Source organism: Hemitrygon akajei, chromosome 8 (assembly GCF_048418815.1).
Source record: "Hemitrygon akajei chromosome 8, sHemAka1.3, whole genome shotgun sequence".
NCBI classification, from domain to species: Eukaryota; Metazoa; Chordata; class Chondrichthyes; order Myliobatiformes; family Dasyatidae; genus Hemitrygon; species Hemitrygon akajei.
Genome location: NC_133131.1, coordinates 121,956,706 through 121,980,892, shown reverse-complemented (window position 1 = coordinate 121,980,892; position 24,187 = coordinate 121,956,706). Strand labels below are relative to the sequence as shown.

The following is a 24,187-nucleotide window of genomic DNA, read 5'->3' as shown; positions in this document are numbered from 1 at the left end:
ATCGCACATCCACACCTTGCCAAAACCAATGCGAGACTAGTGGGAGTGAGACTGTGAGGCGTGCGCACCTGACTTGTATTGGCGGGAAAGCAGTGCTCCTCACATAACTGAGTTTTGGACACATATAAGGAGACGTTGGTAGAAATAGGTTCCTTGCATAACTGTGAGTCCACATAGTCTGAAGACGCATATAACGAGGATAGGGTGTACAGTATTCCTGCCTCAGCCATGTCCTATGGTAGCTCATTCAATATATCAATCACCCTCTGGGTAAAAAGTTGTTCCTATTCTATCTCTCCACTCTCACCTTAAATCTATGTCCTCAAGTTTTCAATTCATCAACCCTGGGACAAAGTCTGTGTGCATTCACTTTGCCTCTATCCCTCAAGATTTTACAAACCACTTTATGATCAACTGTCAATGTCCTTTTCTCAAAGTCTTTCTGTAACTCAGTCATATAATTTAAGAGATGGAGAAATTAATGCACACTAATAATATGCAGAATATGTTTTTTTCTTCTGTTCTATCCATTCTGAAATGTTTATGCTGGTTTGATTTTGATGGTCCACTCTTTCCTTCCTACCTTTCCACAATAATATTTCAGTTTTGTGTCAAACACGAATAGATTGGGTTGGCTGCTATATTTCATGACCCACGGGCCCAGAAACTAAAAGATACAGATCGGTTCTCATAAAGTCAATGGTGGATGAAATAATGGCAAGCATGATCAAATACTTAAAATGCAGTAAACTATGAAGGATGATGATGACAAAATATGTTTGATGAGCTAAGTTACATTCCCATTAATTCAACGTATACTTTTCTTTGCAGTGAACTTCGAAATCTTGATCATTATGATATCCATTGTTGGGGGACTTATTCTGCTGCCTTTGGTGTGTTGCTGCTGTTACTGCTGTTTCAAGCTCAAACTATGTTGTTGCCGAAAGAAATCACACCGGTAATTCTCCCTTTTTTTAAAAAAATTATTCTGAGCAGGCATGTAGTCTCAATCAAGAACTTGGACTTGAGTATCAATTAAGAAAAGTAAACAAGAATACAAATACTTAGATCATGTATTATTATTAAACAGAACAACAAGCAGCATGAAAATTAACTTTCAGGCTAAACCGTTTTGAAAGATGCAAAGGGATGGTGGTCTTGTGAACCAGACTTCTGATTTATTATTCCTGATTGATAAGTTACAGAACCTGGGCCTCTGTACCTCCGTCTGCAATTGGATCCTCGAGTTCCTAATTGGAAGACCACAATCTGTGCAGATTGGTGATAATACCTCCTCCTTGCTGACAATCAACACTGGTGCATCTCAGGGGTGTGTGCTCAGCCCACTACTCTACTCTCTTTATACCTATGACTCTGTGGCTAGGCATAGCTCAAATACCATCTATAAATTCACTGATGATGTAACCATTGTCGGTAGAATCTCAGATGGAGACGAGAGGGCGTACAGGAGCGAGATATACTAACTAATGGAATGGCATTAATGACTCCCATACTGTTAAAGATCTAGACGGATTAGAGTTTGTAAAATGTGTTCAGGAAAGTTTTCTAAATCAATACATAGAGGTACCGACTAGAGAGGATGCAATATTAGATCTCCTGTTAGGAAATGAGTTAGAACAGGTGACGGAAGTATGTGTCGGGGAACACTTTGGTTCCAGTGATCACCATTAGTTTCAACTTGATCATGGATGAAGATAGATCTGGTCCTCGTGTTGAGGTTCTAAACTGGAAAAAGGCCAAATTTGAAGAAATGAGAAAGGATCTAAAAAGCATGGATTAGGACAGGTTGTTATCTGGCAAGGATGTGATTGGTAAGTGGGAGGCCTTCAAAGGAGAAATTTTGAGAGTGCAGAGTTTGTATGTTCCTGTCAGGATTAAAGGCAAAGTAAATAAGAATAAGGAACCTTGGTTCTCGAGGGATATTGGAACTTTGATAAAGAAGAATAGAGAGATATATGACATGTATAGGAAACAGGGAGCAAATAAGGTGCTTGAGTATAAAAAATGCAAAATAATACTTAGGAAAGAAATCAGGAGGGCTAAAAGAAGACATCAGGTAGCTTTGGCAGTCAAGGTGAAGGATAATCCAAAGAGCTTCTACAGGTATATTAAGAGCAAAAGGATAGTAAGGGATAAAATTGGTCCTCTTGGAGATCAGAGTGGTTGGCTTTGTATGGAACTAAAAGAAATGGGGGAGATCGTAAATGCGTTTTTTGCATCTGTATTTACTAAGGAAACTGCCATGGAGTCAGTGGAAATAAGGCAAACAAGTAGTGAGGTCATGGACCCTATACAGATTGAAGAGGAGGAGGTGCTTGCTATCTTGAGACAAATCAGAGTAGATAAATCCCCAGGACCTGACAGGGTATTCCCTCAGACCTTGAAGGAGACTAGTGTTGAAATTGCAGGGGCCCTGGTAGATAGATTTAAAATGTCGGTATCCACGGGTGAGGTGCCAGAGGATTGGAGGATAGCTCACGTTGTTCCATTGTTTAAAAAAGGCTCTAAAAGTAATCTGGGAAATTATAGGCCAGTAAGTTTGATGTCAGTAGTAGGTCAATTATTGGAAGCAGTACTAAGAGATAGGATCTACATCTACAGTGACTTATTAGGGAGAGTCAACACAGCTTTGTGCGTGGTAGGTCATGTTTAACCAATCTATTAGAGTTTTTCCAGGAGGTTACCAAGAAAGTGGATGAAGGGAAGGCAGTGGATGTTGTCTACATGGACTTCAGTAAGGCCTTTGACAAGGTTCCACATGGGAGGTTAGTTAGAAAGGTTCAGTCACTAGGTATACATGGAGAGGTAGTAAATTGGATTAGACATTGGCTCAATGGGAGAAGTCAGAGAGTGGTAGTGGAAGATTGCTTCTCTGAGTGGAGGCCTGTGACTAGTGGTGTGCCACAGGGATCAGTGCTGGGTCCATTGTTATTTGTCATCTATATCAATTATCTGGATGATAATGTGGTAAATTGGATCAGCAAATTTGCTGATGATACTAAGATTGGAGGTGTAGTGGACAGTGAGGAAGGTTTTCAAAGCTTGCACAGGGATTTGGACCACCTGGAAAAATGGGCTGAAAAATAGCAGATGGAGTTTAATACAGACAAGTGTGAGGTATTGCACTTTGGAAGGACAAGCCAAGATAGAACATACAAGGTAAATGGTAGGGCACTGAGGAGTGCAGCAGAACAGAGGGATCTAGGAATACAGATACAAAATTCCCTAAAAGTGGCGTCACAGGTAGATAGGGTAGTAAAGAGAGCTTTTGGTGCATTGGCCTTCATAAATCAAAATATTGAGTATAAGAGTTGGAATGTTATGGTGAGGTTGTATGAGGCATTGGTGAGGCCAAATTTGGAATATTGTGTACAGTTGTGGTCACTGAATTACAGGAAGGATATTAATAAGGTTGAAAGAGTGTAGAGAAGGTTTACAAGGATGTTGCCAGGACTTGAGAAACTGAGTTACAGAGAAAGGGTGAATAGGTCAGGACTTTATTCCCTAGAGCATAGAAGAATGAGGAGAGATTTGATAGAGGTATATAAAATTATGATGGGTATAGATAGAGTGAATGCAAGCAGGCTTTTTCCACTGAGGCTAGAGGAGAAGATAACCAGAGGACGTGTTAAGGGTGAAGGGTGAAAAGTTTAAAAGGAACATTGGGGTGGGGGGGGGGGGGGTTCTTCACACAGAGAGTGGTGGGAGTGTGGAATGAGCTGTCAGATGAAGTGGTAAATGCCAGCTCACTTTTAACATTTAAGAAAAACTTGGACAGGTACATGGATGAGAGGTATATGGCGGGATATGGTCTTGGTGCAGGTCAGTGGGACTAGGCAGAAAAATGGTTTTGCACAGCCAAGAAGGGCCAAGAAGCCTGTTTCTGTGCTGTAATGTTCTATGGTTCTATGGCATCGCAGCAACAGACTTGCACTCAATGTCAGTAAGACAAAAGAGCAGATTGTGGACTTAAGGAAGGGTAAGACCAAGGAACACATATCAGTCCTCATAGAGGGATCAGAAGTGGAGAGAGTGAACAATTTCAAGTTCCTGGGTGTCAAGATCTCTGAGGACCTAACCTCATCCCAACATATTGATGTAGCTATAAAGAAGGCAAGACAGTGACTACTTCATTAGGAGTGTGAAGAGATTTGGTATGCCAACATAAACACTCAAAAACTTCTATAGATGTACCATGGAAACCATTCTGACAGTTGGCATCACTGTCTGGTATGGGGGGGTGGGGTAGTGCACAGGACTGAAAGAAGCTGCAGTGGGTTTTAAATTTAGTGTGCTCCATCTTGGGTACTAGCCTATGAAGTACCCAGGACGTCTTCAAGGAGCGGTGTCTCAGAAAGGCAGTGACCATTATTAAGGATCCCCACCACCCAGGGCATGCCCTTTTCTCACTGTTACCATCAGGAGGTACTGAAGCCTTGAAGGCACACACTCAGCGATTCAGGAACGGCTTCTTCCCCTCTGCCATCCGATTCCTAAATGAACATTGAACCCATGAACATCACCTCAATTTTTTAATATATGTTATTTGTGTTTTTGCACAATTTTTAATTCATTCTATCTCTATCTCTGTCTCTCTCTCTCTATCTCTCTCTCTCTCTCTATATATATATATACTGTGATTGATTGATTTATTATTATTATTTTCTTCTATATTAAGTATTGCATTGAACTGCTGCTGTTTAGTTAACAAATTTCAGGACACATGCTGGTGATAATAAACCTGCTTCTGACTTACTAGAGATAGTTAACACTAAATGTAAATTTTTATGCCTCATCTTTTCTTTTCCATTATAGAATTATATCCAGACCAAGAAGCAATCTCCCGAGTCCTGGCCTCTTAATACAAAACTGAAATTAATTATAAGCTTGTTCAATAGTTTTGTGAGGGCTTGTGAAATAATAACACTTAAAAAAACATTTGGATAATTAGATTGATAGGAAGGGTTTTGGAAGGATATGGGCCAAACATGGGCAGATGAAACTTAGCTTGGTGAACACCATGACTGGTATTGATGAGTTGGGTTAAAGGGCCTGTTTCCATGCTGTTTTATTCCATGACTTCAGAAAATCTCATACTAAAAATTGAGTGGGTAAAGTGGTATGTCTGTATCAACCAGAGCTGATAATATTCACAATGAGTGGAACAGTTTTCAGCATGTTGGCCTAATTCCGTATTCAATAAACCACTAGAAATAAACACTGAAGTATCGAATTGAAATTAATACAATGCCAGAAGCAAACACCAAAAATGTAGTGTTAAGATCTATTGTGCTGCTCCATGTGCAGTACTAGAAATTTTGTATGCAAATTATTTAATTTTTTTGCTTAACTGGATTTTGTTTATTTTACCAGTAGCTAATGAGTAATATCTTGGGCGATGTGGTTCAATAAGTTCAGCACACTTAACATGCAACATCTGCCCATTTTCAATTCCAGTGCTGTTCATGTTTTGTCACCTTTCAATTCAATTTATTCCCCTGAGACCTTATTATTGGCATATACCTCCAGAGCCTCTGCAATTTGCTTCAAAATGTTCCAGGTTTTCCCTTTACTCTTTTACTGTTAAGCCTCCTTGGGACAGAAGCTCAGCTGTCTTGGCCCAGTACTCTGGAATACTTAGCCACCATCTTGTCTGTTGTGTTGTTTTTCTTTCTATTTTGCAAAAATGAGTCTCTCTTGAAACTTGCAAAGCAAGTAAACTTCTGCTGTTGGCCTCAATGCACAATATTAGATATATGCCACATGTACCACTTCATGTTGCAGCCAAAAAGTTCCAGTTTAGTCACATCGACCACAAGGGCTTCTTCTTCATCTTTACAGTATCCGCTGACTGATACTTTGGAAAGTCTTTATGAGCAAGTATGTCTTTTGTAAAGTGGTTCATGTGGCATAAACCTAATACTGTGCATCAGCCAGGTACACTATTCATACCGTAAAGGAATATTTTCAGCAGCAGGACTGGAATTCTGATCAGGATTGATGGGAAGATGAAAGCAGAAAGATTTTGGATAAAAACCTGCTAGCTTCAGTCAGAAAGCTTAACTGGTGAAGAATTTAATCTTTCAGCAGGACAATGATCCAAAGCACACTGCCAGATAGTGGCTTCAAATGAAGAGAATTGATGTCCTTGAGTGACCTGGTCAGAGTGCTGAGCTTAACCCGATTGAACATCTTTGGCAAGACCTCAAGATTGTTGTCCACCACTACTCCCCAGCTTAAGCAACTTTGCAAGGAGGAATGGGCAAATCTTTCACATTCTAGAAAGCTAATAGAGACTTATCCAGAAAGACTACTGGCTGTAATAGCTGCAAGAGGTAGTTCAACTAGGTGCTAAGCAAAGGGGACAAATACTTTTGAAGTGCTGACATCTCAGTTTTGGAAGTTTTAGTTTTATATGATACACAATTTTCCTGTTTTTTGGGCTCTGTTGTGGGCAAAATAAGCATGTGATTCACAAGTAAAAATTGTCAGTTATATTGATCAAAATCTCTGGTTGTAATACTCATTTATGTGATCAAAGGGTTGGAGGCTGAATACTTTTTCATGGCACTGTAGAAACAAAGTTGGAAATACTCAAGTCAGGCAACATTTCTGGAGAGGAAAACACTATTAATATTTTGGGTCACTGACCTTGCATCAGTTTTGCAATTATTTGGCGTGAAGATCTGGGATGCACAGCCTGAATGGTGGAAGGGTGAACACAGATTCAGAAGTAACTTTCAGAGGGGATTTGGAAACATTCATTTAAAGAAAAAGGCTTACAGTGAGAGGGCAGTATAGCTAGAATAATTGAACAGTTCATTCAAAAGTACTTGGATTCGTAAAGGATGTTTAACTATCTCAGAATATCTTTTGAAGTGTCGATGCATCTGTTAAACAGGAAATTCAATGGTAAGTTATGTATGGGCAAGATGTAAATGCTGTTTAGGGAACTGAGACTAGTGCCCTGCTTTTCTTTGAAGTACTATTGAGGCAGTTTTGAGGACAAGAGGAATGCAGCTGGAATATATGCTGCATTATGAATAAGATCAGACAGGTCGAAACCTGGGCCATTTCCCACCATATCTTCAATATTTCTTGATTCTCATGATTTACAATCTACAGCCCTCAGTGGTAAAGATTTCCATAAATGTTCAACTTTTATAAAGAAATTTCTCTTCCTCTCAGTCTCAAATGAGCAAATTTTTTTCTAATGCAACACACTTGTTCTAAGTTCTACCTGCTGAGGCTTTGAATTAGTGTTTCAATCAATAATGAACCTTCTAGCACTAATGTGTTTATATGCTAGAAGTTTCGAGCAAGAAGTCTTTTTCTCATATACTGTCTCCTTTATTAGTAACTTTCTTCGAACATTTGAAAGTAAGGGAATTTTGCAATTTCATATTCATTTGTTTATAGCTATTTAAATTTAGATTTGTATTTAAAATATGTGCAAACTACTGAAACGAATTTATCTGTGTTCTAAGATTGTAGTATAGCTAATTTGTTCATTAATATATTTGTCATAGTCCTGATGAAGAGGAATTGCGCCTGGCCAGGCAGCGAGAGGAGAGGAAACGACGCTATGAGCAGAGGTGAGTGAACGACCATAGAATATTTGAAAATTTAAATCTTACTTTATTATTTCTGGGTTGACTGTGAAGCCATTGTTATTGCTCTTTCTTTAATTTTGTCTTGTTCTTTCCTTTTTCATTTAGTTACTGTTTTTTTAAAAATTCTTTCCCACTGAGTTCTGAATAACATAGCATAGCACAGTAGGGAAAGTGAAACATTAGAGGCTAAATGTAAGGTGAGGGTTTTGAGGATGATCAAACCGTTGGCAGCTTCTGTCTTTTTTACTTACTGTCTTTCAGTCTGGGCTTGCTTCAATAGCTAGCATGAATTAAAGAGAGGTTGAAACCATGTTATTTTGTAGGTAGTTGACCCAATCATTTGTACCCTTCATCAATTACCAAGTGATAAGGATTTGACAATGCTGGGGATCTACCAAGGGTAAGTCCAATACAGAAGAAAACTAGGAGGAGTACATTACTAAGGTCGTGTCAGTTGGTGATAAATGTAAAATTCAAGTGTTGTATGTCATGGCCCAAGACTGGCCTTACTATATTGCTGAGAATTTAAGGTAAAAATGTACTGACCAAGCAGACATTGGACATGTCAGCAAGCTGGACAGGCTCTGCCATTTTCCCTTTGACTACAGTATTGTCAAGCAGTAATTATCCCAGAATATGTTTACACTCTCGACAGATATTAAAGAGATTGGATCTGATTGGATGTTTATCCAGTAAGAAGGGCACTGCATTGACAAACAGTCTTGTTTCTAGAACCATGCAACCAACAGTAAGATCTAACATAAATGGTGATGCTATCACCCTTTCTGTGTCCTCGGTATCACTATATGCCACTAAAGAAGATTATCTTCTATGTTGAAGACAATATTGGGGGCTAGGATAAATCGAAGCAGAAGTGAGGCCATGTTCTTTGGCAAAAAGGAAATCAGATCTTCTGCTTCAATTAGTCTTCTGCTTTAGTCACTGTAGATTCTTCACTAAAAGCCATTATTCTACAGGCTGTCTTCAGTGGCAAGTGTGGCAGGCAATGAGAAGTCTTCTGATCTGCCAAAAATACCAAAACCATGCAATTTTTTTTTGGTCATCTCATCCTGTGCAATGCAGGCATTGCCAGCAGGGCCAGCATCTGTCGCTCATCCCCTATTGCTCTTGAGAAGATGGTAGCGGACTTTCAGTATTGTACTCTCAAATTGCTTTATTACAGGATTTAGACCCAGTAATGATGGAGAAACAATGATGTATTTCCAAGTCTAGATGGCTTGATACAGCACATAATGAATGACGAGATGGCTTGTAACTTGGAAGCAAGGATGAGAGGAAATGGAGGGAAGCTGCAATTGGTGGTGTTCCCAAGTACTTACTGATCTTGTTTTCTTGGTGGTTGGGGTCATAAGTTTGGGCTGTGCTTTCAGTAGACTGTGTGAAGTCATCAAACAGAGCAAAGTATCCTCTGCTATGTGGTGTCACTAGCATAGACCTTGATCCAGGCATATATGCTGCAGAATGAAGTCAAATGAGGTGTGATTTCTGTTGAGGGCCTGTATGCATACTGAGAAATGTCAACTCCATGAATGCTATTTTATAAGAGGGCACAGTGCACGTGATATGTCAGTAAAAGAAAATGAAATTGAACAAAGCACAATGGCATTAGCTCTATATATGTAGACTGTTGTGTCTTTTTGTAGGAACTACTTTTTATTTTACATAATATTCTTTCCATAAAGTATTTTGTAAAAATATGTTTGAACAATTAATTCTTGATAAAATTAGGTTAAAATGCCTAAAAGATTTCTCTTAATTGAATTTAACATTGCCTTCCCCTTTGCTCGATATCCTTAATTTTGTAATCCCCATTAAATTTAATGGGCTATTTTATCCTGTATCCTGACCTGGTGCAGGGTTTAAGAGGCGTTTGCCCACAGAAATGATGATAGGGAATCTCAGAAAGGTGGATTTTAGCTACTGAATTCCACAGAATCAACACCCTAAATTTGTAAATTCAGAATTTTTGTACATGTATGGAAGTCCCAAATAAATGTTGGCAGTTTTGTTAAAAACTGTTAGAACTTACTAGCAAAATCCAAACCATTATAATGAACAAGCAGCATCAAGTTGATAAGTCTTTTTCATTAAAATGGACACATAATTACCCCTACATCAAATTTTGGGGGCTATGGAATTTAAACCATAAGGTACAGGAGCAAAGTTAAGCCATTTGACCCTTTGAGTCTGCTATGGCATTTCATCATAGTTGATCCAATTTTCCTCTCAACCCCAATCTGCTGCCTTCCCCCTGTATCCCTTAATGCCCTGACCAATCAAGAATCTATCAACCTCTGCCTTAAATATTAATAAAGCCTTGGCCTCCATAGCTGCCTGTGGCACAGAATACCGCAGATTCACCACTCTCTGGCTAAAGAAATTGATCTTTATTCTCTCTATTCTGAGGCTGTGTCTTCTGGTCTTAGACTCTCCCACCATAGGAAACATCTTTTCCACAGCCACTCTATTAAGGCCTTTCACCATTCAATAGGTTTCAATGAGGTCACTCCCTCATTCTGAATTCAAGCGAATCCAGGCTCAGAGCCGTTGACCATTCTTCATTTAACAAGCCGTTCAATCCTGGAATCATTTTCCTGAATCTCCCTTAAATCCTCCCCAGTTTTAGCACAAACTTTCTAAGATAAGGGGTCAAAACTGCTCACAATATTCCAAGTGAGGCTTCACCAGTCCTTTATAAAGTAGAGATAGCCCAGGAAATTATAGACCAGTGAGTCGTACTTCAGTGGTTGGTAAGTTGATGGAGAAAATCCTGAGAGGTAGGATTTATGAACATTTGGAGAGCCATACTATGACTAGGAATAGTCAGCGTGGCTTTATGTAAGACAGGTTGTGTTTTACGAGCCTGATTGAACTTTTTGAGGATGTGACTAAACACATTGATGAAGTAGAGCAATAGATGTAGTGTATATGGATTTCAGCAAGGCATTTGACAAGGTATCCCATGCAAGGCTTATTGAGAAAATAAGGAGGCATGAGATCCAAGGGGAAATTGCTTTGTGGATCCAGAACCAGCTTGCCCACAGAAGGCAAAAAGTGGTTGTAGATGGGTCATATTCTGCATGGAGGTCAGTGACCAGTGGTGTGCCTTGGGGATCTGTTCTGGGACCCCTACTCTTCGTGATTTTTATAAATGACCTGGATGAGGAAGTGGAGGGATGGGTTTGTAAATTTGCTGATGACTCAAAAGTTGGAGGTGTGGATAGTGTGGAGGGCTGTCAGAGGTTACAGTGGGACGTCGATGGGATGCAAAACTGGGCTGAGAAGTGGCAGATGGAGTTCAACCTAGGTAAGTGTGAGGTGGTTCATTTTGGTAGGTCAAATATGATGACAGAATATAGTATTACTGGTAAGACTGTTGACATTGTGGAAGATCAGAGGAATCTTGGGGTCCAAGTCCATAAGATACTCAAAGCTGCTATGCTGGTTGACTTTGTCTTTAAGAAAGCATATGGTTCATTGACCTTCATCAATCATGAGTTTGAGTTTAGGAGCCGAGAGGTGATGTTGCAGTTATATAGGACCCTGGTCAGACCCCACTTAGAATACTGTGCTTAGTTCTGGTCGCCTCACTATAGGAAGGATGTGGTAACCATAGAAAGGGTACAGAGGAGATTTACAAGGATGTTACCTAGATTGGGGAGCATGCCTTATGAGAATAGGTTGAGTGAACTCGGCCTTTTTTCCTTGGAGCAATGGAGGATGAGAGGTGACCTGATAGAGGTGTATAAGAGGCATTGATCACGTGGATTGTCAGAGGTTTTTTCCCAGGTCTGAAATGGCTAGCAAGTGAGGGCATGGTTTTAAGGTGATTGGAAGTAGGTACAGAGGAGATGTCAAGGGTAAGTTTTTTACACAGAGAGTGGTGAGTATGTGGAATGGGCTGTCGGCGACGGTGGTGGAGCCAGATACGATAGGGTCTTTTAAGAGGCTCCTGGACAGGTACATGGAGCTCGGAAAAATAGGGGGCTATGGGTAACCTAGGTAATTTCTAAGGTAAGGACATGTTTGACACAGTTTTGTGAGCTGAAGGGTCTGATTTGTAATGTAGGTTTTCTATGTTTTACTACCTCTCCAGCATCATTTTCCAAAGGTCCGATGTTCACTCTCAGCTCTGTTTTACACTTTATGTATCTGAAGAAATTTTAATCTTAATTATCACAAATTAGCACTTGGTATTTATTTATTACAATCCATGGTGTCTAAGAATATAAGAAATAGAAGCAGGAATAGGCCTCCTGGCCAGTCAAGCCTGCTCCACCATTCAATAAAATCATGGCTGATCTGGCTATGGACTCATCTCCACCTACCTGCCTTTTGACCATAACCTTTAATTCCCCTACTATGCAAAAATCTATCCAAACTTGTCTTAAATGTATCTGTTGAGGTGCATGTCACCTGGACCCGATGAACTGCACCATAGGGTTCTGAAAGAGGTAGCATTAGAGATTGTGGTGGCATTAGAATTGATCTTTCAAAAATGATTGGACTCTGGTATGGTGCCAGAGGACTGGAAAATTGGAAACATTACTCCACCCTTTAAGAAAGGAGGAAAGCAGCAGAAAGGAAATTATAGACCAGTTAGCTTGACCTCAGTGGTTGGGAAGATGTTAAGAGTCAATTGTTAAGGATGAAGTAATGGTGCACTTGGTGATACAGGACAAGATAGTGCAAAGTTAGCATGGTTTCCTTCGGGAAAAATCTTGCCTGACTAACTCGTTGGAATTCTTTGAGGAGATTACAAGTAGGATGCAGTGCCATGCGCTTTGGAAGTAGAAGTAAGCGTACAGAAAATTTTCTAAACGGGGAGAAAATCCAGGAATCTGAGATGCAAAAGGTCTTGGGAGTCCTTGTGTAGAACACCCTAAAGGTTAACTTGCAGGTTGAGTCAGTGGTGAGGAAGGCAAATGCCATGTTAGCATTCATTTCAAGAGGCCTAGAATACAAAAGCAAGGATGTGATGCTGAGGCTTTATAAGGCACTAAGGCACTGGTGAGGCCTCACCTTGAGTATTGTGAACAGTTTTGGGCTGCTCATCTTAGAAAAGATGTGCTGGCATTGGAGAGGGTCCAGAGGAGGTTCACAAGGATGATTCCAGGAATGAAAGGGTTATCATACAAGGAACATTTGATGGTTTCTGGGTCTGTACTCGCTGGAATTCAGAAGAATAAGGGGGGGGATGTCATTGAAACCTTTCGAAAGTTGAAAGGCCTATACAGACTAGATGTGGTAAGGATGTTTCCCAAGGTGGGACAGTCTAGGACAAGAGGGCACAGCCTCAGGATAGAAGGGCACCCTTTCAAAACAGAGATGCAGAGAAATTTCTTTAGCCAAAGGGCGGTGAACTTGTGGAATTTGTTGTCACATGCAACTGTGGAGGCCGGGTCATTAGATGTATTAAGGCAGAGATTGATAGGTTTTTGATTGTACATGGCATCAAAGGTTACGGGGAGAAGGCCATGAACTGGGGTTGAGGAAGAAATAGATTAAAGGATCAGCCGTGATTGAATGGTGGAGCAGATTCGATGGGCCAGATGGCCTAATTCTGCTCCTATGTCTTATGGTCTGAGTGAATTCCACAACTGTTGCAAAAAAATTCAGTATCTATATATTACTGTAATGTGGATCTGTGAATTCAAGTCTGTGTAATTAACTGCTACTCTGCTGTAGTCTATTGAGAAGATCAAAACTGTATGCATTACCACAAATATGGTCACACCAAAGGCAATCTTTGCTTTCCTTTCACACACTATTCCTCTTGTGATTATTACCCGCATCTCTTTTCCCTTTCTAACTCCATACTATGCATGTTAGTTTCTTTTATGAGGGCATCAATAATTCCCTAACAACCAGCATTTGATTGTCTCACATGATTAAATAATCTGTGTTCTACCAAAATGGATAATGCTTCATTTCCCCATATTAAACATCTGGTACAGCTTTGATGACTGACTTTTCAAACTTCTGGTGTACTCATCACTGTCTAGCCTATCTTAGTACTGTCAGCAGACTGTGATACAATGCATCTGTCCCTTCATCAAAATCATTCATACAGATTACAAAACATTGAGGCACCAGACTAATCTTTGCAGCATCACATTCAATGCAGTTTGCCAACTTGAAAATGAACCACTTATCCTTGTATCTCTATTGTTGATAGTTTGCCATTTATCCATCTTTGATATCTTGTTGCCCTCAATACTAAATGCTCTTGTGCATTAAGTTTTAATACAGTACGTTATTGAATGCCATATACTAAATTTGTCAAATATTGTTTGCTTATAAGATCATTGTTTATAAACTCATGTTGTTTCTTCCTGTATATTTCTGGCTTCTTGCAGAAAACCAAGAAATAAAAATCACAACTTTTAATCGACTTAAGTTTATAGATAGTACTTTGACGTATTAGAATCAGGCTTATTATCACCGGTATGTGAAGTGAAATTTGTTAATTTAGCAGCAGCAGTTCAATGCAATTCATACTACAGAAAATAGAGAGGCATTGATCGTGTGGATAGTCAGAGGCTTTTTCCCAGGGCTGAAATGGCTAGCATGAGAGGGCAAAGTTTTAAGGTGCTTGGATCCTAACGGACTGGTGCAGAGCCAACAACCTGTCTCTGAACGTGAACAAAACAAAAGAAATGGTTGTTGACTTCAGGAGGACACGCAGCGACTACTCTCCGTTGAACATCAATGGCTCCTCGGTAGAGATTGTTCAGAGCACCAAATATCTTGGTGTTCACCTGGCAGAGAATCTCACCTGGTCCCTCAACATCAGCTCCATAGCAAAGAAAGCCCAGCAGCATCTCTACTTTCTGCAAAGGCTGAGGAAAGTCCATCTCCCACCCCCCATTCTCATCACATTTTACAGAGGTTGTATTGAGAGTATCCTGAGCAGCTGCATCACTGCCTGTTTCAGAAATTGCACCATCTCGGATCGCAAGACCCTGAAGCGGATAGTGAGGTCAGCTAAGAAGATCAACGGGCTCTTCCTGCCATTACAGACATTTACACCACACGCTGCATCGGCAAAGCAAACAGCATTGTGAAGGACCCCACGCACCCCTCATACAAACTCTTCTCCCTCCTGCCATCTGGGAAAAGGCACCGAAGCATTTGGGCTTTCTCACCAGACTGTAACAGTTTCTTTCCCCAAGCCATCAGACTCCTCAATACCCAGAGTCTGGACTGACACCAACCTACTGCCCTCTATTGTGCCTATTGTCTTGTTTATTATTTATTGTAATGCCTGCACTGTTTTGTGCATTTTGTACAGTCCTGGGTAGGTCTGCAGTGTAGTGTAGTTCTTTGTGTTGTTTTACGTAGTTCAGTGTAGTTTTTGTATTGTTTCATGTAGCACCACGGTCCTGAAAAAGTCATCTCATTTTTACTGTGTACTGTACCAGCAGTTATGGTTGAAATGACAATAGAAGGTGACTTAATGTAGGTACAGAGGAGATGTCAGGTAAGATTTTTACGCAGAGAATGGTGAGTGCATGGAATGGGCTGCCGGCGGCGGTGGTGGAGGCGGATACGATAATGTCTTTTAAGAGACTTCTGGTTGGATACATGGAGCTTAGAAAAATAGTGGGCTATAGGTAAGCCTAGGTAGTTCTAAGGTAAGGACATGTTCGGCACAGCTTTGTGGGCCAAAAGGCCTGTATTGTGCTGTAGGTTTTTTATGTTCTATGTGCTTTCTAAAAATAAATAAATAAATTATATGTATATTGGATAGATTTTAAAACTCTGGGAAGCCTTTCGGGTTGTTTGGGTTAAATATGTAATTAAAATCTTGTTTTCTGTATTCTTTCAAAAATATTCTACTGATCCTTCAGTTATATTGCAAGGAGAATAATAATTGTAGAATGTTTCATGAGTACAGCAGCATCAGCAGGGGTTCTAAAATTTCTAGAATGATCTTGTCTTTTAAAATTCTATCTTTGTTTTGATCATTATGTAAAATTCTAAGAAGATGGCTATTATAGGGTGAAGTATCACTAATGGCTGAAAATTGTGATATTTATTATTTCTGCTGTGTTTGTGATCTCCCTGATTTTGGAACTACTTGATATAACAGATCATGCTATACATTTTATTTGTCAAGGACATATTACTTTCACTGTTCTGAATGAAGTATCTTCAAAACAGTAGAAGTTGCATAAGAAGGTTTAAAGAGTAGGTGTCAAGTGGCTGTTTCCTAAGAATCTATAATCAGTGTTAATAGTTTCAGGGCTGGCTATCTAGGACTGAGAAGAATAAACTATTTTCAGAGGTTTGAATCTTTAAGTTGGGAGAAAAATGAGGGTGTGGTGACCCACTTTCTGTGCAGGCGAACCGGCTCACAAATAGCCAGCGCGTGGGGGGAGACTTTGGTAATGCACCTCCGATGTCATTTCCGCCCGGAGAGGGCGGGCGCTAGGGATTTAAATACCAGCACTGCGAAATTTGAATAAACTAGGCTCGAAACGACTTACCAACTGCGTGTCGTTATTTCAGCGCTGTGTGTAGCACATCGCTACAAGGGAACATATTGCTGTCTGTATATTTGCTGAAAAAGATCAGTGTAATTCCAGTGTTTAATTGGCAACAGAAAGTAAGTGCCATTTTAAGTATAATAATTTACACCTCTTTTAATGAATTATTTTGAAATTATTTCTAATTCTTTAATTCTGTAAATTTTATAGCTTTTATAACTTTATTGATGTTTGCCAGCTAATGTTTGAGTCTAGGAATTTTCATTTGGAAATCTAATCATTTTATAATTTTTTTCAGAAAATCAGATATGAGTGCACTTTACGAAGAAATCCGCAAAAAATATGGTATGTCAATGTCATTTGCCATTACTTTTTAATAATGCCTCACATCATATCAATTTGTCTTGCATATTAAAATATTTTTGTAAATTTCATTAGTGTAAGGTTGCAATCAAATAATAATTCTGTCATTTGTCTTCTACATGCCATGTCAGTCTTACTTTCCATCAGTATTTCTTCATCACTACAGATATTAAAGGTGGATAATAAGAAAATCACTGCATGCAATGTACTTAGTTTTTTAAAAAGCAGCTAACAAACTATGATACATGGTCATTATATAATATTAAATTTCATAAGACTGGGATGTGATAAGCATGGATAAGGGATAGTAGACAATTGCTACTGGGTCACAATTCTCTACCTTCTACTTACAGTTTATATTAATGAGTTAAGGAAAGCAGAAAATAAACAATCCAAGTTTGCCATTAACATAAGGAGGAAAAAATGAGCTGTTAAAAAGATAAACAGGGATTGTAGCAAGGTTAATTGAATGGGTAAGAAGGTATTAGAAGAATAATGGTGAAAAATGTGATGCTCTGTGCTTCTTTGGGAAAGAGCAGACAACATTTTAAATCATGAGCAATTGGTAAATGCTGGGGCACAAAGACATTGTGCATTGGTTATTGAGTCACAGAATAAAGAGATGCAGGTTAAATGTAATTAGGAAGGTAAGTGCTATGTTGTCCATCATTGCAAGGAGTGTAGAGTACACATGAACATGCAGAGAATGTTCTGGACTTCACTGTGAACTCATTTGGAGTATTCTGTGCAAATCTGGTCTCAACTGGAAAAATGATTGTTGCCTTCCAGAACATAAAAGATGTACAATATTTACTGCTGGGATGAGGGTTGTACTCTGAAGATAAACCGAAAGTTTGGCCAGTGATGTTTTGAACAATTCAAAGTGATACTGCATAAGATTTTCAGACTGATCGTCATGATTGGTGCCAAAATACTGTTTCCTCAGCTCAAGTGTATATTCTCAGAATGAAGGCCAGACGTTTAGTCTAATGTCACAAAGGTACTCTTTATGTAGAGGCCTCAGCAATTGTAGATGTTTAGTGATTGGGTGGATTCAGGGCTGAAGTAGGTAGGTTTTTAGGTGTTAGATGAATTGTACAAAAAAGTATTCTTGAAGCCGAGCTATTTATTGACCAGCAGAGAAAGCTCCAGGCCCTGTGGATTATTGCTGCTTTCATTTCTTGGGATCCTGTTGATAATGAATAGAATGTGATGATGTTGATTAGAATGTGGAGTAGCTGAAGTAATGACATTGAGGCACTTAGGAGAAGCAAGTGAGGAAGATGTGTTTTAAAGCAGAGAATTCACGATCTTTCATTCCTTGACAATACTACTGATTTCTTGAATACAACTATTACACAACCTTAACTTGAATCATCTATTACTGCTGCAAAAAGCTACTCTGAAGTCCTTAAAACTTTTATTCAAGGGCACTTTTTCATCACCATCATGACGTTTTAGCTGAATCTATCATTATAAAACTGAATCATTAGGTCAGTTTTTGTGTGATCCAGTTCATGTCCCATTTTGAAGCCCTGCAATTCAAAATGAGCTCTGGACCTTGATGACACAACTATCCCACAAAACAGAGCAATCCTTGAAAAGTGACCAGGTCTCAGATGATGGTTACTGAGGATTAACCATTAGGTTGCCCTGTTGGATAGCTTGTGCTCTCAAAGGTATTTGGAATATTTCCAATTCTGTACCAAAAACAGCCATTTAAAGGCAGTTTTAAATATGATTAAAATGGTTAAAGATATAAGACAAAGTTGAAAAAATACATTTAGCTTATAATTTTTCTAAAAATAATTAAAATAAAAAATGTAAACCATTTAACTGTATACATTTAATTATTAAAAGGTGTAATTGGGAAAAAAAAGTATGTTACAGAGGCTGCACGTAGTTGAAATGGATGCTTCAAGGTTATGAAACAGTGGTGGGCACATAGTAGGGCAGCACTGCAGTGCAGTTAAGAGTTACTAACTTGTAGCTCCAGTGATGCAGAATTAATCTTAACCTCCGGTGCTGCCTCTGTAGAGTTTCTTGGTTTCCATGTCACTATATGGGTTTTTTCCAGGCACTGTGGTTTCCTGCTAATTTGAAAAGTTTGTGAGTTTGAAAGTTAATTGGCCACTGTAAACTGCTGTGTTCATAGATGAGTTGTACAACCTGGAGCTGAGGGTGTGGTGTTGGTAGCTGATTGAAATGTAGAGAGAATAGATAGGTTAGGCTAGGTTTAATGTCAAAATGGATGCTTGCTGATCAGCACAGATTCATTGGACCGAATGGCCTGTTTCCACCCTGTATCTCTTTAAGGTTCTATTTTCCTTTCATCCAAGTTGGTGACCCATTCAGATGAATGAGGTCACGAGTTGTGAAATCAGATGTAAAGTGCTCTGCTTCTACTAAACTAGGTCCAGCAGCGAAGCAGACTGTCAGGTGTTCTAGCAACACACACACACAAAATGCTGGAGAAACTCAGCAGGTCTGATAGGATCTATGGAAGGAAATAGAGTCAACATTTTGGGCTAGAAACCTTCATGCTTGAAGGCAACAGGGCTACCTCCTCGAAGAAGAGTCTCAGCACAAAATGTTAATTGTTTATTTCCCTCCATAGATGCTGTCTGACCTGTTGAGTTTCTCTATCATTTTGTGTGCGTTGCTCACCATTTCCACCATATGCAACATCTCTTGTCTTTCGGATGTTCCGTTATCTTAGCTCCATGTGATTCCAGACTTCTACTTTCCAATGTGTTGGTGAAATCAGGAGCAAGATAACATGTGCAATATTATCAACCAACTGTTCTCTGTGAAACAGAAGGCTGAACAGTTTGGGCCAATATCTTTTTGGTGATCAAATTTTGATCTTCTTTAGAACTGCTTTGCTCTTTTACACAAATACTTTAACTTAATCATGTTGGCCAAATCACTTGTTTACCATCCTGTTAAATACTTGATTTACACTGCATATCCTGTTGTATGTATAATTTTGGCACTTCTATTGCAATAGTAATAATAATGATGGACTAGAAGCACACAGTATAATTGGCCCAATCCCTAACAAGAGAAAATATGCAGATGCTGGAAATTCAAGCAACACTCTCAAAATGCTGGAGGAGCCCAGCAGGCCAGGCAGCATCTATGGAAAAGAGTAACATCGACTGTACTCTTTACCATAGATGCTGCCTGGCCTGCTGAGTATATTTAGCCATAAGTTCTGAAATTTCTGTAAGTCATGTGCCTCAGGAACTGGGGAATTTAAATTTAAATAATTCAGTTTGTCTGAAAATAAGAACTGATGTCAGTATTAATGTCTGGAAATTACTAGATTGTAATGAAAAGAACACAAGTGATTCACTAATGCTCATTAGAATAGGAAATCTGTCCTCCTGAACTGACCTGTATGACTCTAACATCATAATGGTTTTAAGAGACACTAGAGTCTACACATGCTACAGCCTAAAGCAAAAGACAAACTCAGCAGATTGAGAAGCATCTTTGGAGGCAGAGGAGTGTTTTGGGTCAAACTCCTGCATCATGACTTAGAGGAAAGATAATAAATATACAGAAGTGAGAGGGAGGGGGTCAGACAAAGGCTGCTAGGTTATAGGTGAGTGTTGAGGCAGAGGCTGGAAGGTGACAGGTGAAAACAGATAAGGGGAAAATAAAGTTCAAAGTGAATTTATTATCAAAGTACATGTATGTCACCATAAATGAGCTTGAGATTCACAGTAAATACAAACACAATAGAATCAATGAAAGACCACACCCAACAAGACAAACTATGTGAATACAAAAGAGAAAAAAAAAGTAAATAAGCAATAAATATAGAGAACATGAGATGAAGAAGCCTTGAAAGTGAGTCCATGGATTGTGGGAACAGTTGAGTGATGTGGTGAGTGAAGTTATCCCCTCTGGTTCAACAGCCTGATGGTTGAGTGGTCATAACTGTTCCTGAACTTGGTAGTGTGAGTCCTGAGGCTCCTGTACCACCTCCTTGATGGCAGCAATGAGAAGAGAATATGGTGTGGATGGTGGGAGTCCTTGATGTTAGGTGCTGCTTTTCTGAGATATCTCCATGTAAATGTGCTCAATGATGAGGAGGGCAATGATGGACTGGGCCATATCCATACTTTTTGTAGGCTTTTCTGTTCAAGGGTGTTTGTGTTTCCATATCAAGATGTTATGCAACCAGTCTATATGCTCTCCCACACATCTATAGAAGTTTTTCAGAGCTTTAGATGACATGCCGAATCTACACAAACTTTCAAGAAAATAGAGGCACTGCTGTGCCATCTTTGTAATGGAAGTTATATGTGGGACCCAGGACAGATCTTCTGAAATTATAACATCGAGAAATTTAAAGCTTCTGGCCTCTCCACCTCTGATACTGCAATGAATCCACGAACACTACCTCACTATTTTCCCCTCTCTTTTTGCACTGCTGTATTTCATGGCATACTGCTTTGGTTCTGAAGCAGCAGTACATTGTAATTCATAATTTAAAAACTGTAAATTACAATATTTGAATAAGTATATGTATTATATAATATATACATGATAATTTTTTAAAATTACAATGATATATTATTGTAATTTATATTTTTAAAATTATTATTATGTATTATAATGTACTGCTGTCGCAGAAAAATTACATTTGGTACGCCAGCGATATTAAACCTGATTCTGGTTCTGAAGACAAGCTCATGGACCTCTGGTTTCCTCCTCCTGTAGTCAATAATTACCAGTTAGGCAGGTGAAACCAGGTGGGGGAACGAAGGGTGAGGGTAGAGTCCGAGGCTGGTAGGTGATGTGTAGAAATAGATAAGGAAGGAATGATTGGCAGTTGGATCGAGGCAAGGGAGAGCTTAGGGATGGTGAACCAAGGGGGAGGAAATCAGATATATAGGCATGTAGGTAATGGGCAGATGGAAGTAGATGGTGGGAGGGTAACAAGTGTTGGTAAGGGGTAGGGTAGGGACAGAAAAGGTGAACAAATGGAGAGAATTTGGGCAACACACACAAAATGCTGGTGGAACACAGCAGGCCAGGCAACATCTATAGGGATAAGCGCTGACAACATTTCGGGCCAAGACCCTTCGTCTAGAATTTGGGTATGGGGAAGGAATGCATGGGGTGTGAATAACCTAAAATTGGAAAATTCAATGTTTATGTCATTGGGATGTTGGCAACCAAGCAGAACATGAGGGGCTGTTTTCTGGTTTGCTTTTAACCTCACCATGACAGTGGAGAAGGCTAAGGACAGACTGTTTAATAAGGAATTGGAAGAAGAGTCGAAATGACATGCAAATGGAAGCTTAAATTGGCTATTACAGGCGGAGAGTGGGTACTCTGCAAAACAGACATCATGTCCATTCTTAGTCTCGTTTTCATAGAAAAGGCCATACTTCAAACAGAGAATGCATTGGAGCAGGTTAAAGGAGGTTCAGGTAAATCTCTGTTTCACTGTGCATCTAAAATCTGTGATAATTCTTAACTGGAAACAGAAATAGCCCAACTGGGTAATCAGTTCAAGGAGCAAAGCTCCAAATTAAAGATTCTTAATAAAAGACATGAAGATCTTTTTTAATTCATTATCTACTTGGATGCCTTGGAACTATTTTGTTGTATTAAGCTCAAAGGAAAATGTATTTGCTATCTCAGATATGTCACAAATTCTTTGAATGAATTACGTCAAAGTAGCGGCAATTAGCCCAAGTCATATTCCTTGAACTCCATCTCAAATTCATGATTGGAACAATGCCTACAGGCTGATGTTGAAACTTCAGCGTGGGAAAGAATCCCAAAATTTCTCACAGTTCTGTGGAGCATTGACAACAAAATGTTGGTGATTTTCCAGTATTCTCACAGAATTCCCACCATTATAAGTTTTAATCAAGTCAAGTCACTTTTTATTGTCATTTCGACCATAACTGCTGATATAGTACACAGTAAAAACGAGACAACATTTTTCAGGACCATGGTGCTGCATGAAACAGTACAAAAACTACACTGAACTACGTAAAAACAACACAGAAAAAAAAACTACACTAGACTACAGACCTACCCATAAAGTGCACAAAAATAAATTGTAGTGGAGCTTCATCCTTTAGAATCAATTCAAAGGTACAAAAGCAAGCACGTTGCAGCAAATTATTTATAAATGTTTAGTGAGCCCATATTGGGCCCTCACTTTGGACACTACTTTTTGAATGTTAGTGTCTTGGCAAGCATGCAGTGGCGATTTACCAAAAACGTGCCTACATGAGGGGTTTCTATAAATTGTGAGATTGGAAAAATAGATTTGTGCTTTGAACAAACAGAACTATAGGGAGAATTTATTTCAGAATAAACTTGACAGAGCTATTTCTGCTGAGTTTAAATTCAATTACTGTGGCAGTCAGATTAAAGATAATTAGCAGAAAGTTCATAATCAGCAATGAGAAACTGTTTTATTCATCAAGTTCACCCAGTCCAGAGTGCAATGCTCAAAGAGGTCATAGAAACAGGTTTGGTGATCATTGTATATCCGGACATATATTTGAAAGAAAGGTATTTGCTGTCTTTGTGAAATTTGTGGAAGGCTAATGTAGAAGAACAGACAACAATACAGTATATATGAAGAAGTGAATGGGCTCCTTGTGTGTTGTATCATTCCATGATGGAGAAATCTAATCTCTGAAAATTGTGATGCAATTTTAAGCAAAATTCCAAAGCTAGGATCTATTTTAACTGGGAAAAGGAACACAGTGAGTGACATTGTTCATGTAGGCCCAGTGATTTTTTTTTAACCAAGGTTTGGTTACACATCTGTTTTTAATCAGTAACAGTGTTGAACTTAGAACTCTTTGCTGATGTTTCAATTTATTTAGGTTATTCTTAGATGCTCAGTGATTGTGCTATTCACAATAACTTCTGCTAAGTTTCAAAAGTATAATTGTTCATTGAAGATTAAACTAAAATGGCATAGGTTTTGTGGTCAGCAGCATGTTGTCAAAACTCATTGACCTTGATTTTTAGACTGCATTCATCAGTGATCTTCCTTGTATAAATTTGAAGAAAACATTGGGAAAATTTTCCACACCATGCTTTTCTACGTCTGTTCTGTGTAGCTCTAAAGCATTAACTCCTCCCACAAAATCAGAAGAAAAGGCATTACGCACTATCAGAGTTGCCGTTGTTTATGGAGGCAAGGCATGTCTAAACTTTTAAACCTTGAAGATATATTTAACAAATCTAAGCTAATTGACCTATTAGATAATTACTTAAATAAAACATCCTTAGTCTTTTTAAATTTTGATATACAAGAACTTATTTTAAGTCATTTTGAAATAATAAGCTTTTTAAAACCTTGCTAAATCTCTTGTAGCTGTTCTCTTCCTTTGGACACATAGAAAACACCGCTTGCACTTCCTTGGACAATTTCAGAGTTACTGTCAGTTTCATGTAGTTATGACAGTCGGTGAATACTGGTACCATGATTGGAGATGTTATTAGTTATGCAGCACAAATCTTCAGCACTACAACTTAGTTGCTGGCTTAACTTTGTGTTTTATTTGAAAGGCAACGCCAAACTTGCTAATTACAAGTTCACGGTCAAACTTTACACTTAATGATTACACTTTATCTATTGTAAGTAGAAGATCATATAACATTTTGTTTCAACATATCCAATTT

At 39.0% G+C, this 24,187-nt stretch overlaps 1 protein-coding gene across 1 annotated transcript in view; it reads left to right on the top strand.

The window, feature by feature from the left end:
- Window positions 1-24,187, top strand: part of LOC140732213 (pituitary tumor-transforming gene 1 protein-interacting protein-like) — a 58,361-nt gene that overhangs the window by 20,801 nt on the left and 13,373 nt on the right. The window contains exons 4-6 of the mRNA XM_073054506.1: window positions 832-958; window positions 7,551-7,616; window positions 16,446-16,492. Coding sequence (XP_072910607.1) covers window positions 832-958; window positions 7,551-7,616; window positions 16,446-16,492 — 240 coding nt within the window. The remainder of the gene's footprint in view (window positions 1-831; window positions 959-7,550; window positions 7,617-16,445; window positions 16,493-24,187) is intronic.